The following is a 14,875-nucleotide window of genomic DNA, read 5'->3' as shown; positions in this document are numbered from 1 at the left end:
ACAACAACAATTGAGGTAGATTTAATAAAAATAGCAGCATAATAGGAGAACCAAAACCATTAAGAAATATAGTTAAGAAATTCAGTTGGGAATAAAAACCAGAGTAAAACAATAAAGCTAACTCGTCCTAACTCTACATACATATCAAAAAAAGTATTTGACCCCATAGGCACAAAATGCACAGCACACATAGTTGATGCCCCGGTAACAGGCAAAGGTGTGGGACACCAGAACAAAGAATGAGACTAGGGGCTGGTTCACATGGCGACGTACTGTGAGATTGGTGCTACTTGCATCTCTGTTTAATATTCATGGTTCACATGACATTGCAGGCAATCAGCAGCTATCACACAGTTTTCCCATATCAAACCAATCCAATTTTAATGCGAAAAGGAAAGGAAAAACCATCTCAGGTTCACTGCACTCCTCCGTGTAGGCGTTTGCCTCAATGTTTTTTTTAGTGGGCGGGCTCTCTTATGCCCCATCAGCAGCTCCCCCTCTCTCCGTCGCTGGCAAAAGCTGCCTTTCACTCACTCCCCCCTCTATTCAGTTTCATACAGTTTCCTGTCAATTGCACTCCCAGCTCTCTTGACTTCATCAGGAGAGTCATACAATTGACAAGAAACAATGAAACTGACAAATAACACACCTCCCCTTCTCCATTAGCAATATTGGTACTCTGGAGGGAGTAAGCATGTAAAATTAGGGGCAGGGCTACAAGGAAACAGCAATACTAAACCTTTCCAGAGGAACACCTGCTTGTGTGAAAGGAAAACAGCAGATCTGAAGGTAGGGAGTGTGAACTTTGCAAATCTATTACAACGGCAAAAGCTGTATCTTTATTGTGAAGTTCACCTCCCACGTGAATGACCCCTAGCTTTATAGTAAAAAAGCTGGAATGAATCTTATTACCCGATCAGAAGGCTTCTAGGCTGGAACTTCCGAGCACTTTGCTGGGCTATGTTCCCACAGCTGAACCAGCTTTCCCAATTAACAGGCCTCCTGAGTAACCTTGGAGCATAGTGGAACTAGATAACACAGGTGTCTCCATCATGAGATCATTTCCAATGACTAAGAAATGACTTATCTCCAAAAACCACGTTTTACCCAGGGGCCTGAATAGGGAAACCATTTTCTCAGCAAGAGGCCTAAGCAAAGAATCATTTTCTTGACAAGCCCTTCAGTCACAATGCAAAGGCTGGCTAAAGTTGAAGGGGTTCAACAACAACTGGAAGGTACCACATTAGCTATCCCTGTCCTGTCTTCTTGCTCAGCAATGTCCTTGCTTGCTTGTTGCCTTGAGCATTATTATTGGAAGGCCAAGGGAGCACTATCTTAGATAATACATCATTTGGAATGCAAAGAAATGGTTACAGAACAGTTTTGCATTCAAGCAATTGTACTGTAACTGTTTGGTGAATTTGCCCTTTTTGAGGGAATTTGCTTTCCAATTTTTTGCATTTCTGTGAACCTCTAGGTTCCCCTAAACATGACAACATCTTCCTTCTTTTGCGTGAATGGTGCTGTTTGGCTTCATATGCGTTGATACTTAGGCTGTGGAGTTGGAAAATAGAGAGAACAATTAGACAGTTCACACATGATTGGTCTATTGATACAGTAGTGATTAGGCAATAGGCATGATAATTGAATGAATAGCCATGTTCAAAAGAGGTATTATTGTTGTTGTTATAACAACTACTACTACTTTTTTTGTAGTAGTACTCACCCGTATGATGTACCAGCACCTCTGTTTTGGCTGCCTGTTGCAACCATTGGGTGCGGGCACCCAGAACACTTTTATCAACGCACCTCATTCTTTACTTAGAAAGCACTAATTATTATTGTTTATTACCCACCCCTCCCCCAAAGGTCCAGGCGGGTTACAACTATGATGAAATACAGTATGAAAATCAATTAAAAATAACCTAAAACCACAAAATAGGGTGTGTCCTAAAAATATACACCTCAGGTTTCAAAGGCCAGGGTAAAGGGTACAGCTCTGGTTTCCAGATACTGAGGGGAGGAGGACGCCCTGTTTCCAGAGATATCTGACTCACCACAGCAGGAAAAACTGTTAGGCTAGATCACACTTTGCCAACTTGATACTCTCTAGATGTTTTGGATTAGAACTCCCATCAGTCCCAGCCAGCAAGGGGATAATGGGAACTGCAGTCCAAAACATTATTTGTATTTATTATTATTTATTATTTATTACTAGTATTTACTAGTTGCTTTTTTTCAACAATAGAACTCAAAGCGACTTACAGAAAGGAAGCAAGAACACAATAACTGAAATAGCTTGCAACGAAAGCAAACAATTACAATTTCAAGCAAAATAATACAACCATAATAGAAAAAATAACAAATAGCAAATATTACAACACAAAAACTATGTCCACACTAGAAGTATAACATAACTTAGGAGACTGCATTACACGTCAAATCAATATTGCAAGAGTAAAAGAAAATTAAAGCAGTTTCAACTTAGCTACTAGAGCACCCCAACCATGATGTTATACGCAGTCTCATTCTTTCTAACAACAGAAAGTCCCTTTAGTCTTCGCCAGTCTCCATCAGCCACCACCCTAGCTCTTCCCGGCTGCCCGATCTCAAGCAGTGGCGTCAAGTGGCATCGAGTGGCCGCCGGTGCGTCTCTGGGGAAGTCCTGCTCACGGCTCCACCGAAGCAGAGAAACTCCTTGGTGGCGCTGGGCAATAGGCGACGAAGACGAGTGTGGGGGGCAGGTCGAGAACCAGCACTGCTGTCACTATCTCCCCTCATGTGTTGGAACGGCGTACCTGTCGGTTGGTCTCCCTTGCATCCCCCCTCTCCATGGGGAAAAAGCCTCCTAGAAAGTGAAGCCACGGCTGCAGCAGCCGAAGCCAGGTCGGCCTTCAGACACCCCTCAGCCAGCTTCCCTCATGGGACAAAACTACCTCAGCGGCCTCCGTGACAAACAGGAGGCAGCTGCCACTCAGCTGAGGTAAGGGTCAAAACTCCATCATCCTCCGGTCTCTCCCGACCCATTTTCATGTCACCGCGTCGGTAGTGTCTTCTGTGGGGGACGGGGTGGGTGGAAGCAGCCGCCATTACAGCTGCCATTATTATTATTTATTATTTATTGGATTTCTTAGTCGCCCATCTGGCTGGCTAACCAGTCACTCTGGGCGACGTACAAAATAAGCAAAATAGCATAAAATGACACATCAATACAATAATATTAAAATCTGAAAGCAATTATGTTAAAATCTAGCCCACCCCAAAGGCCTGCCTGAAGAGCCAGGTCTTCACGGCCTGGTGGAAACTCATTGTAGATGCCTAATTATCTGTATTTGTTACAGTTATAAAATACTGCCCATCCAACCAAGTTCCCTGGGCATTTTACATAAGGGATGAGGAGCCTTTCTCATCCTGAGGGCCACATTCCCTTCTGAGCAACCTGCTGAGGGCCACATGCCAGTGGTGGGCGGAGCCAGGATAAAAAAGGAGTGGAGCAACAAATGTAAAGCTTACCTTTGTGCAGCAGACTAGTGTCTATATACACTCACACAACCTCTCTATCCACACAACCAAGAGGCATTATCAGTGTTCAAGGAAACATTCCACATAGACAAAAACACTCAAGGAGCATACTAAGAAGGGCCAGTGAAGAGTGTGGCCTGAGGAGAGGAGATGTAGGTAGGGAGGAGGCGTGGATCAGAGTGAGTCCCCAGGGCCGGATTGAGAAGCCTAGGGGACTGGAGGCCTGAGGCTCCCCTGGCCTGGCTCTCCATCTCTGGGCTACATGAATAATAAAATACCATTCACAATAAAACTCTAGAGCCACAGCAAAAGAAAACACAATACAAGAAAAATCCCAGCTAAAATCAGCAAGAAGCATAGCTGCTACAGCTTAAAACCCAGCAAGCGGAGGAGTTGGTGCAAAATGTAAAGCACCTGATGTATTGCTAAATATCTGGACTGCTCCAGGTTTGGGAAGGCTGAACTAAATGATCCAGCAACTCCATTGTTATGCTCTTAACCTGTGGCTCTGATACGTCAAGAGAGCGTTCACATGACCAGTCAACTCTTGGTTAGCTTCACTACCTTAGCTGTTCATCTGCATCCACCCTAGGACAGCCAGAGGAAGAGTTTGGGAGGAAAATCATTTTCGTTGTAATTAGGGTAGAAACATACTCATTACTCTGCTGGTTCCAATAAATTTCCATCTCTCTGTTATGAAAACTGGAGCACACAACGAACCCGGCCCCTTTTTACTGTAAAACCCAGTGGGAGCAGCTTTTATGTTGTTGTTTTTAATTCACTTCAGAGAAATTTTGCAACTGATTGGCAGATCAACCCGTTCCCCCTCCTGGTGTGGCCAATGGAAGTGCTTTGCTGTAGGCGACTAGAGTGCTCCCAGCCTTAGCTTCTCTGCTCATAGAACGTGATATGATTTGCATTCTTTAGGATTATTAAAGATGTCCATGGAATTTTCTGCTCCCCCCACCCCACACCTTCATGCTGTGCAGAGTGTGTGTTGTGTGTCAGGGGAGGATATATAAGGTGGAAAGAAAATCATTACATTATTTATGGGGTAAATAATGTGCAATTTGATGAATAAATTGTTCAGATATTATTATGCATAACCCTCTTATTCTGGGTCCACGCTAGTGAGTGAATAGCAAATCATGGGCACGGAAATTCTCTATGGAAACAAAACATTTTCTCACCTCCTCTAATGCAGTAAAAATGAAAGAAGCGGGGCCGAAGGAAGCACTACTTAAAGGGTTATTCAAGGATTCCCCTAAATCTCAGTGCTGATTCATTATTTATGCTTCCGCTGAAGTTTCTCAACTTCAACTGTGCCATGTCTTGCTGAGCTGCAGAAGTTACACTTGGTTTTTCTGCCAGCTTGCAACATCACTGAGTCTAGGTTGGGCCATGCTTCCAGAAAACACTAGTTGGAAAGTTGGTCCAAGCCTGGCTTGGGAACAAACTTCTTGGGTCCTTAACAAGCCAGCTCAAAGGAAAGGTGACCTTTAAAAATCCATCCTCCAATTCTTCTCTGGCTTGTATCAATATCTGGGCCAGGGAAGGATTTCTAACTTCCCTCCATCACTAGTTGTCTCCTTCCCCCAAAAGCTCAGCCTACCATCCCTGAAACACCCTTCCCATATTCCCACTTTTTTTCACAGCAGAGATTGGGAAGAAGGGCTTCTTACTTCTCCTATGACATCATAATACATTCCATAGTGTGTCGGGATGGAAAGAGTGGCGACTTTTTGGATTTCTCCCTAGGGCTACTGCAGTGGCTACTGCAATTTCCTCCTTCTCCCTCTCCACCACTGTAGAAAAATTTAGGAAGCTGCTGTATACTGAATCAGACCATTTGTCAACCTAGCTCAGAACTGTCCACACTGACTGGCAGCAGTTTTCCAGGGTTTTAGACATGGGACATTCGCAGCCCTACTTGAAGATGCCAAGGATTGAACGTGCATGCGAAGCAGACACTCTAGCAATAAGCTGTGGCCTTCCCCACTGCTGTAAAGATAAGGAAAAGGCATAGTGGGGATAGAATTTTGATGGGAGGATGGCAGAGAGGGTGCTATTACTTTCCTAAGAATCACTGATTGGTTCAGAAAATGACCTGATTTGCTTTTCAGTTTGCTGGGCAGGGGTGGGTGGGGACAAATTACTTAATTTTGAGGTGAGTCTGATGAGAACCCAGCAGAGTCCACACCTTTTAGTTGTTGTCATTCACAAAATGCAATGTTGGAATGTTTAACCACTAAAGATTTTGTTTTAGAACGGATTATCTGAGAGGCAGTGTGGTGTAGTGGTTAAAGTTTGGACTACGACCCGGGAGACCAGAATTCGAATCCCCACATAGCCATGAAGCTCACTGGGTGACCTTGGGCCAGTCACTGCCTCTCAGCCTCATGAAAACCCTATTCATAGGGTCTCCATAAGTCAGAATCGACTTGAAGGCAGTACACACACACACATCTGATTGCAAAGTTTAACATTTATCAACTAAATCAAAGATGCATCTTTGCTTTTCTCAAGCACCTAGCCTACTTAGGGGTAGGGTTTTGCCCACAGACTTCAGATTTTTGGCGTGTTGTCCGGGTCTCTGGATGAGTCACCTTAATCTCTGGACTCTTAGCTTTCATTTAATAAAAATTAAGTTTCAAGGTGGTCTGGTTCAAGAGATATACACCAAAACATCAGCTGCCCTCCCAACTTTTAAAGATACAGAAGACTTTTGGTTGCCAGGCCCAGTCTCCAAGAGGTCTTCTATATCTTTAAAACTTGTGCAGGGGGAAGGGAGAATCCCACCTTGTGGTTTTTCCCATTACAGAGTTGCAAGAACACCTGCACTTGGCTGACTTTCTCTTCTCCTAAAAATACAGGATCAGTCTCAGGCCATGAACCTGGTAACCCTATGTAGGAAACTAATACTGATTTTATTTTTAAAAAATGTTCTGCAACGACCAACTGGTTTTGACAATATTATATGGGGTGCATGCATTTTTACAGCTCCAGTGTGTGTATGTATATGGAGTCTTTCCAACAACCCTGTGAGATAGGGTTGCCAGCTGTAAACCAAGGCAGCCCACAATAAGAAATAAATCCTTTTAAAATCCAATAACCATAAAAACAAGTATAAACAGTTGCAAAACAGCTTAAAGAGGCATGATTTGGAATTTTGGGTTGGGTGAGTGAAGTTCCTTATTACTTGAGGTTGCAGCACTGAGCACGCTTCTTTGTTTCAGTAAGCCTCACTGAATACATTGAGACTGGCTTCTGAGTAAACAAACATAGGATTACACTATAAATATCTTTACAGGTTGTGTAAATAATAAACATCTTTGACAGTCATACTTATATAAATATTTCTTCATACGATGTCCCTATAAGTATCTGATTTCACACTATGGTTGTACATGATTATTTCCTCATAGCTCATTTCCATTTTAAAAAAATAATTAAAACGATTTACATGCGGGCAAAGTTTATTAAGTAGATTCATACAATATGTTTAAAGGACATCCAACTCGCTTTTGAAGCGCATAACTTCCTCTAAAGAATCCTAGGAAGCAAAGTTATAATTCCTACCACCCTTAATAAACTACAGTTCCCATGATTCAGTGGTGTGATTCATGTACTTCAAATGTATGTTGAATGAATGGTGTGGATCTGCCCTAGGTATTGTTGGAAGCTGGCGAAAATGTAGTCATGTAAGACACAGAGGGAGGTAGCAATAATATACAGCAGTCTATGTGCAAGAATAGCGTTCCTGTAAAGGGGCGTATTTTGCCTTCACCCCAATTAGGGAAGACGCGGGAAGGTTCTCGAAGTTAAGGCGTGCCGCCACGTGAGATCGCTCATCCAATCTGGAGGGGTGTGGAGCAGTGGATATAAAGCTGCTCCTTCCCTCACGCGCTTGCCTTTTTGCCTTGCGGCACTTACTGCTGGTTCGCGCTTGCAGGGGCTCTTTCAGCGTTCCGTTGGTGATAGTTTCCTTGCTAAAATACCTCGTTTACCCTTCTCTGCTCTTTCCTCCCTTTCCCGTTGCTCTTTATCATTCTCTGTTGTTGTTTTGAGCCCTGACGATCAGCTGGGCTGCAGGCCTCCGCCCACGCGCCCGCCGGCTTCTCCCCGGCTCGCCGGCCGTTTTCCCTTGTATTGCCTGCACTTTACAGCGTTTGTTGCTCGTGAAAAGCCCAGCTTGTTTTTTACTTATGGTGTTTGTGGGTGGTGACGTTCCTGGTTGTTATATTCCCTTGGTTATATATATAAATTTTGATTCCATTTGTTCTGCCCCCCCCTTTTCTTCCGGTTTGTCTTTAAATTGTTAAAGTTGCTTGTGTTTGGGTGCTTTGTTAGTTAGTTTCAGTGATCTTTGGTTCTTAGATAAATATATATTTTGATTGTTTATATATATATTTTTTTATTTATTTGCTATTGTATTATATTCAGTGATAATTTGAAGGCAGTTTTGGTATATTAATACCCTTTAATTCATAGCTTCCACCACCCTTTTTGTTTCCCTTCCCTTACTTTTCCTTTAATCCCCCCCTTTTTCATTTTCTGGGCATTTAAAGTGGTGTGTCGATCCTCTGGATTTCTTGTGCAGTTACTTAATTATATTTGTTGGGTCCAAATCTAAGCGCCCCTAGTTATTAGAGGGGGCGAGCTAATGCACCCCTCATCCCTGGATAGGGGTGCAAGCTTTTGCTATTTAATTTACCTGTTTTAGTGGTTCAGCCAGATATCAAAAGTAAAGCAGACACACAGACAATTACTTGCTTGATCAAGAAAGGGTCTCTAACCTTACAGACCACTGTCTGTCAGGAGAGAGAACAAACTTTATTAGCCCAAAGCTTCATTTATATAGGTTTCATAAGCAAAACAAGATGCAATGTTTACTAAAATCATAGAATAAAAATACAATATTACCGAATAAAACAAGCGCGTTTTCTTATCCTTTGTTACATTTCTCATAATTCTAAAAAGCGAGAGTTTGATAAATAATTCATACACATGTCAATCTGAGCAGCTTAATATGAGATAAGAACTGAGGAAATGCGAGTAAGAGGGTTAGATTGACATTTGGTGAAAAGGTAAACATGAGGCTTTAGTGTGCTTGTGTCAGTAGTATGACGTAAAACTATGGATTCATTCTAGCAAAGTGTTTAGGAACACTTGTTCTGTTATGCTATTTAGCTACAATGTCAGGGTGTGTATGAAAAAATGAAGCAAGACAAGAGAAACTATCAACAATCAACTGGGATACATTTTATCTTTCCAAGATATTATTATTCCAGCCAGAGAGGCGCCTATGGGTGTTATTTCTCATGGGAAGAAACTGAACTTTGAGTTGTATTTCTCCCCCTCTCTGGGTCCCAGAATTCAGTGCAACATTGGTTCAACAGAAATGTAGGTTCTTTTAAACCACTCTTGACAACCCTAGGCAATATTTTGGGGTCGAGAATAAATTTATTCCTAACATATTTATAGCATAATATTGCATAAATTCATAATTATAGCTTAGGTAATTTATTCTTAAGGTATATTGTTAGTTAAAACTCATTTAAAAGTTGTTGTTTGTTCATTTTATTGAGTTTAATAAATACCCTTTATCAAACACCCCCCACTTCCCTTTCCCTTAAATCCTCCACCCCCCTTAATTCCAGATTATAATACTTACCTGGAAATAAAAATAAATAAATAATAATTAATACGTGTAATAATAATAATAGGTTAAGTTAATTGGTGGATTGTAGTTATATTGCACTGTACGTGCACTGTTTTAAAAAAAAGAGTTGGTAAATTCATAATTAGGTCACACTTGCATTTGGTATGTTGTATAATTGTTGTTATTTGGTCTTTACAAATATGCCACCCAAGAAAGCTCAGCAGAAAAAAGGGGTGCGTGTTGTGAAGCAGACTACAAAGCGCCCGCCAATTCAGCAGGACATGTCTTATGATGATGAGGAGGATTTGGGGACCATCCGTGCGTTGGTAGCTAGAGTTGAGGCGCTGGAAAAGGAACGCAGGCAGCCGCTGGACGCTGATACGGGTACAAGTACCGCTCCAGCAGGTAAGAAATCTGCACGGTTGGCTTCTAAAGTGCCTAAAAATCATATTCTTGCTGATTTGGTTTCCAGGATTGGTGTTCTTGAAGCTGCAGTACCCATTGAAGAGCCCTTAGCAGCTGGGTCGCCAGCTGCTTTGCCTGCGGTTCCAGATACCATCTCTTCTCCTGCGGTTCCAGTCATACCTGCTGTTGGGCCTCTTCAAGCGCCACTGCCGTTTTCGCCACCGGCGGCCACGGCTCTGCCTGTGGGAGCTTCGGGGTTTGTCGCACCCCCAGTGGTTGCCTCTCCGGCTGCTTATGCAGGTGAGCAAATTGCACAGTCACAAGCTCTTCACACACAGGTTCAGGATTCTATTGCTCCTCCTCGTGACACTCCAATGGCAGGTTCTCAGTTCCCTAGCAATACTACTCACCCGTTAGTGTTTATGGGTGGTGTGTTGGTTTCGCAGCAACCCCAGTTACCTTGGCCGACGGCGGCCGTGACTCCGTGGCAGCTGCCGGTGGCTTCTTCCGCACAATCTCCTGCGTATTTGCCTCTCCCTCAGGGAGTTTATCCACATGGCGATATTTCCCTTCCACTGGGCGACCATTTACTGTTAGCTACTAAAGAAAAAAATTGGCGTGGGGAATATATTGACCTGTTCACTCTTTTGTTTCGTGAAAATGAGATAAAGCCCAAGGAAGGTCAGGAACTTAAGGAGCGTGAGGCGGCCATGAAAAGGAAGGTCGATCGATTGTGGCCTAATTGGTTGAGCGCCTATACTATCTATATGGGCGTTATGACTCAAGCTTACCCATCGAGGGCTTTGTCCATGATTAAATATCAGGACATTGTTCATCGGGCCTTCCGTGAGTTCTGAGAGCGCTTGGTTGCGTTATGATGGAAATTTTAGACAGAGAGCGGCGTTGGACCCCACCCTTCGTTGGGATATCGAGCACACGGGCCTGTGGCTCCGCTCTATGACTCCCGCCAGGCCCACTTTAGGAGACAGAGCTGATAGTGGACATATATTAGCACGTGCACAAACTTCCGCCTTCGGCTCAGGCCAAGGCAGGCGGTGGGTTCAATCCCAGCATGTCTGCTGGACATTTAATAGTACAGGCCGTTGCCTCAGACGGCCATGTAAGTTCAGACACGTCTGTGGTTCATGTGGTGGCAACCACCCCAGCTCATCATGCCAGTGAGCGCGTACAGCTCGACAGGGTACAGGGGAACAGCAACAGCCCAAATGAGGGCCTGGCAACAGCGGCGGTATGTCGCAAGGCCAGTAGCCCGATTAAGTTAATTCCTTTGGAAGGGTGGTTGTGGTTTTACCCCAATAGGCAAGCTGCTAGTTTTTTGCTTCATGGTTTCAAGGAAGGCTTCCGTATTCCATTTGAGGGTCCTAGGATAGCTACTTCCTCATCAAATCAGCCCTCTCTCAGCAACATGGCTTCGGTGGTGTTAGCAAAAATTAATAAGGAAATAATTGCTGACCGGATATCTGGCCCTTTCTCTGTTCCACCCTTAAAAAATTTGAGGATATCTCCTATAGGTATTATTCCCAAGAAGCAGCCTGGGGAATATCGTTTAATCCATAATTTGTCATTCCCAAAAGGCACCTCTGTTAATGATGGGATTTCTCAGTCATACACATCAGTTAGATATACGTCTTTTGATGAGGCAGTGAGAGTAGTTCGCAAAGCCGGTAGGGGCACTTTAATGGCTAAGTGCGACATAAAATCCGCTTTTCGCCTCCTACCTGTTCACCCTGAGGATGTGGATTGGCTTGGTTTTAAATTTCGGGGTCAGTTTTATGTAGATAGGGCTATGCCAATGGGTTGTTCCATGTCGTGTGCTGCTTTTGAAGCATTCAGCACATTTCTTGAATGGGCATTGAGGAGGAAAGCCTCTTCATCCTTCTCTGCTCATTATCTGGACGATTTTTTGTTTATTGGGCCAGCTGGGTCTTCACATTGCCTCCATCTGATGCAATCCTTTGCAGCTTTAACTAAAGAACTGGGGGTTCCTTTAGCTCCAGAAAAGTCTGAGGGTCCTACTACTTCTCTAATTTTTTTAGGGATCCTGTTGGATACTGTGGCTCAGTCGTCCAGTTTGCCACAAGAAAGGTTGCTTGCCCTTCGGCAACGGCTTTGCGTGGTGCTAGGATTGAAAAAGATTACATTGGCTCAGTTGCAGGAAATTGTGGGTCATTTAGTATTTGCATCAAAAGTTATTTCACCTGGTCGTGCATTCCTCAGGCGTCTTTGTGATGCCATGAAGGGTGTTTGATCTCGCCTCCACTTTGTCAGAATTACTTCTGGGATGAGAGCTGATTTAAAAATGTGGCTTGAGTTTTTGATGGAATTTAACGGCCTCTCTTTCTGGCAGGAGGAATTATTATTGGAAGCTGAATTACAGGTGCATTCCGATGCTGCGGGAGGCCTTGGCTTTGGTGTAATTTCTAGATCCCAGTGGTGCGCTGCAAGATGGCCTGCCAAGTGGCAGGCATCCCGGATCACTTCTGATTTGACATTTTTGGAATTTTTTCCAATAGTAGTAGCGGTTTATATCTGGCCGTTTGTATTTCAAAATCATACAGTGCGTTTCTGGTGTGACAATTTGTCCACAGTTAGCGTTATCAATGCTCAGACTTCCAAGTTGCCGCGTGTTATGTGCTTGGTGCGAGCCTTTGTCTTGCAATGCTTGCATTTCAATATTTTATTCATAGCCAAGCATGTTCCAGGTTTACAGAATTGCGTTGCTGATGCTCTTTCCCGCTTACAGATGGCGCGCTTTCGGGAGCTTGCACCTGGAGCGGAACTGGATCCAGTCCCAGTCCCACCATTCCTGTGGAACCTTGGCAATTAGAAGTCGGGGCCGCTATTGCAGCCGCCCTTGCTCCCAGTACTCAAAAAGTGTATGAGCGTTCTTTTGCAAAGTTCCAGCGTTTTCGCACCATTTCTGAATTGCCTATGGCGTGGCCTATTCCTGTTTCGCACTTATTGCAGTTTATGATATATTTAAAAGGGCACAACAATTCTGTTTCTACTATCGCTGGGCAACTTTCAGCGCTGGCCTTTATCTCTAAGGCGCAGGGACTGCCGGATCATTCTGTAGATTTTAGGGTCAGAAAGGTCCTTGAGGGTTGGTCGCGTTCCGCTCCCAGGCCCACTGACCGGAGGAGGCCAATCACACCCGATGTCCTTCTCCAGATCCTGGCAATGTTTCGTTGTTTATGCTCATCTCAGTATGAGTCGCACCTTTTCGCCACAGTAACTCTGACAATGTTCTATGGTGCTTTTCGCCCTAGTGAAGTATTGGTCCCCTCTAAGCGCGATGTTGCCTACAGGGCCTTATGCTTTTGCGTTTGCACGCTAGGTGCTGATATTGTGAGGGTTTCCCTACGAGTCTCTAAGACGGATCAAAAGGGCCATGGCAGTATTGTGTCTTTGCGCACTTGCCAGGTCCCTGAATTATGCCCTGTGTCTGCAATGCAGAAATTCTTGTCTATTCGGCCAGCATGCCAGCGTTATCTGTTCATACATGCGGATGGTACAGCCCTGACTCAATTTCAATTTTGGGCCGTTGTTCGGCAGGCCTTGTTGGCCAGTGGTCGTGATGCTGGAGTCTATGGGCTACATTCATTGCGGATTGGTGCGGCCATGGCCGCGGCCCTCGGGGGCTTAAGCGTTAGCGATATCCAGGCGATTGGCAGGTGGCGTTCCGATGCATTTAAGTCTTATGTCAGGTTTTAACTATAATGCACTGTGTTTTTGTTTCCATTAGGTTTGTTGAGCCTTTCAGTCCACGTGAGGATCGTACTGTGTGGCCACTCTATCTTGTTTTGGGCGCACCGGCGTGCCTCTTCGTCGATACCTGGAACACAGCTGCAGCTTTCGGCCGTAGCTACGGTTATTGGATGTGCTGTTGCCATCAGTTTGCCGGATTATGTCTTCGGCAGATCGGCCTCATGTATTGTTGATTCATTTGGGGGAAAATGACTTGGTGCAGCGTCCAGGGATGGACCTGCTTATCAAGGTCACTCGAGATCTCACGTGGCTTATTAGTTCATTTCCCAACCTCCTACTGGTTTGGTCGGATATGTTAGTTAGGAGGGTGTGGAGGGGTGCTTTTCATCCTAATAGGATCAACAGATCCAGGAAATGGGTGAATAGGAAAGTCAGGGGTCTGGTCTTATCTCTTGGAGGGGCATATATTCCTCATGGTAGGATTAGGTTCCATGTCCCACAATTGTTTCGGGATGATGGGGTCCATCTTTCCGAACAGGGGTGTGATTTGTTTTTAGAGGATTTGATGCTGGGATTAAGGGGTTTGTTAAATTCTTTGGGTTGAGTGGACCAAGCTTTAGCTGATCCACTCTTGTGGCATAGAATTCGGGCAGGTGAGGTATTCGGGGGATAAATTGAGGTGTTTAAGGCATTCTCGAAAAGACTGCTTAGGGAACCATCAGAGCTTCATGTCTGGGGGGGATCTGGGTAGTGTCCTTGTGGAACCGGCTTGCGCATCATGGTGAACGCTTGTACGGCGGGGCCATGGTGTGGAGGTTGGAACCACATAACTGGCTCTAAGAGCAAGGAGGGAGGAATGCACCCATGTCCTTGACTCTGGAGTTACAGACTGAGGAGAATTGTTGCCTTTAGAAGGTGAGGGTATAATCCCTCATAGTTAGGCATAGCCTCACCTGCCCGAAGTATTTTAATCTGATAATTGGCTGTATTGCATTTGATCTAGTATGTTATATTTAATAAATATAACATTATTCCAGTCTTGTGTCACGAGTCTTCCTTGGTGTGGGGGCAATACTTTACTTGTGCGTTCACCATACAGCGTACAGCATACTGGTTACAGATTACAGGATACACGGCAGCAGCATCTTACTGGCTTCGTTCTAGCACACTGCACTTGCTTACACTTTCACCTCTGAGCATGCACAGACTACAGTGTGAGCTCTGGGCCCATAACCCTTTGTTGGAAGCTGGCAAAAATGTAGTCGTGTAAGACACAGAGGGAGGTAGCAATAATATACAGCAGTCTATGTGCAAGAATACTTTACTTGTGCATTCAGCATACAGCATACTGGTTACAGATTACAGGATACACAGCAGTAGCATCAGTCCCCAACAGCATACAGTCTCGATATACGTAGCTCACTGTTAACTCCATCCAACTTTCCCCCACACTCAACACATTCCCTCCTGCTGGATTTATAGGGCCTTGGGCTCATTAGTGGTTACAGCTGCCTGATAGCGGTAACCTGAGTCTCGTTATCTCCCTGGCTCTGCCCA

General features: G+C 44.4%; 1 protein-coding gene across 1 annotated transcript; it reads left to right on the top strand.

The window, feature by feature from the left end:
* The first annotated feature begins 7,385 nt into the window (after positions 1-7,385).
* On the top strand, positions 7,386-14,379 carry LOC133385994 (uncharacterized). Its single transcript, XM_061629604.1, has 2 exons — positions 7,386-9,889; positions 13,356-14,379. The coding sequence occupies exons 1-2, from the start codon at positions 9,349-9,351 to the stop codon at positions 13,568-13,570; spliced, it is 756 nt and encodes a 251-aa protein (XP_061485588.1). The 5' UTR covers positions 7,386-9,348; the 3' UTR covers positions 13,571-14,379.
* Positions 14,380-14,875: the final 496 nt, after the last annotated feature.

Source organism: Rhineura floridana, chromosome 5 (genome assembly GCF_030035675.1).
Source record: "Rhineura floridana isolate rRhiFlo1 chromosome 5, rRhiFlo1.hap2, whole genome shotgun sequence".
Lineage (NCBI taxonomy): Eukaryota > Metazoa > Chordata > Lepidosauria > Squamata > Rhineuridae > Rhineura > Rhineura floridana.
This window is presented reverse-complemented; position numbering and strand designations above follow the sequence as displayed.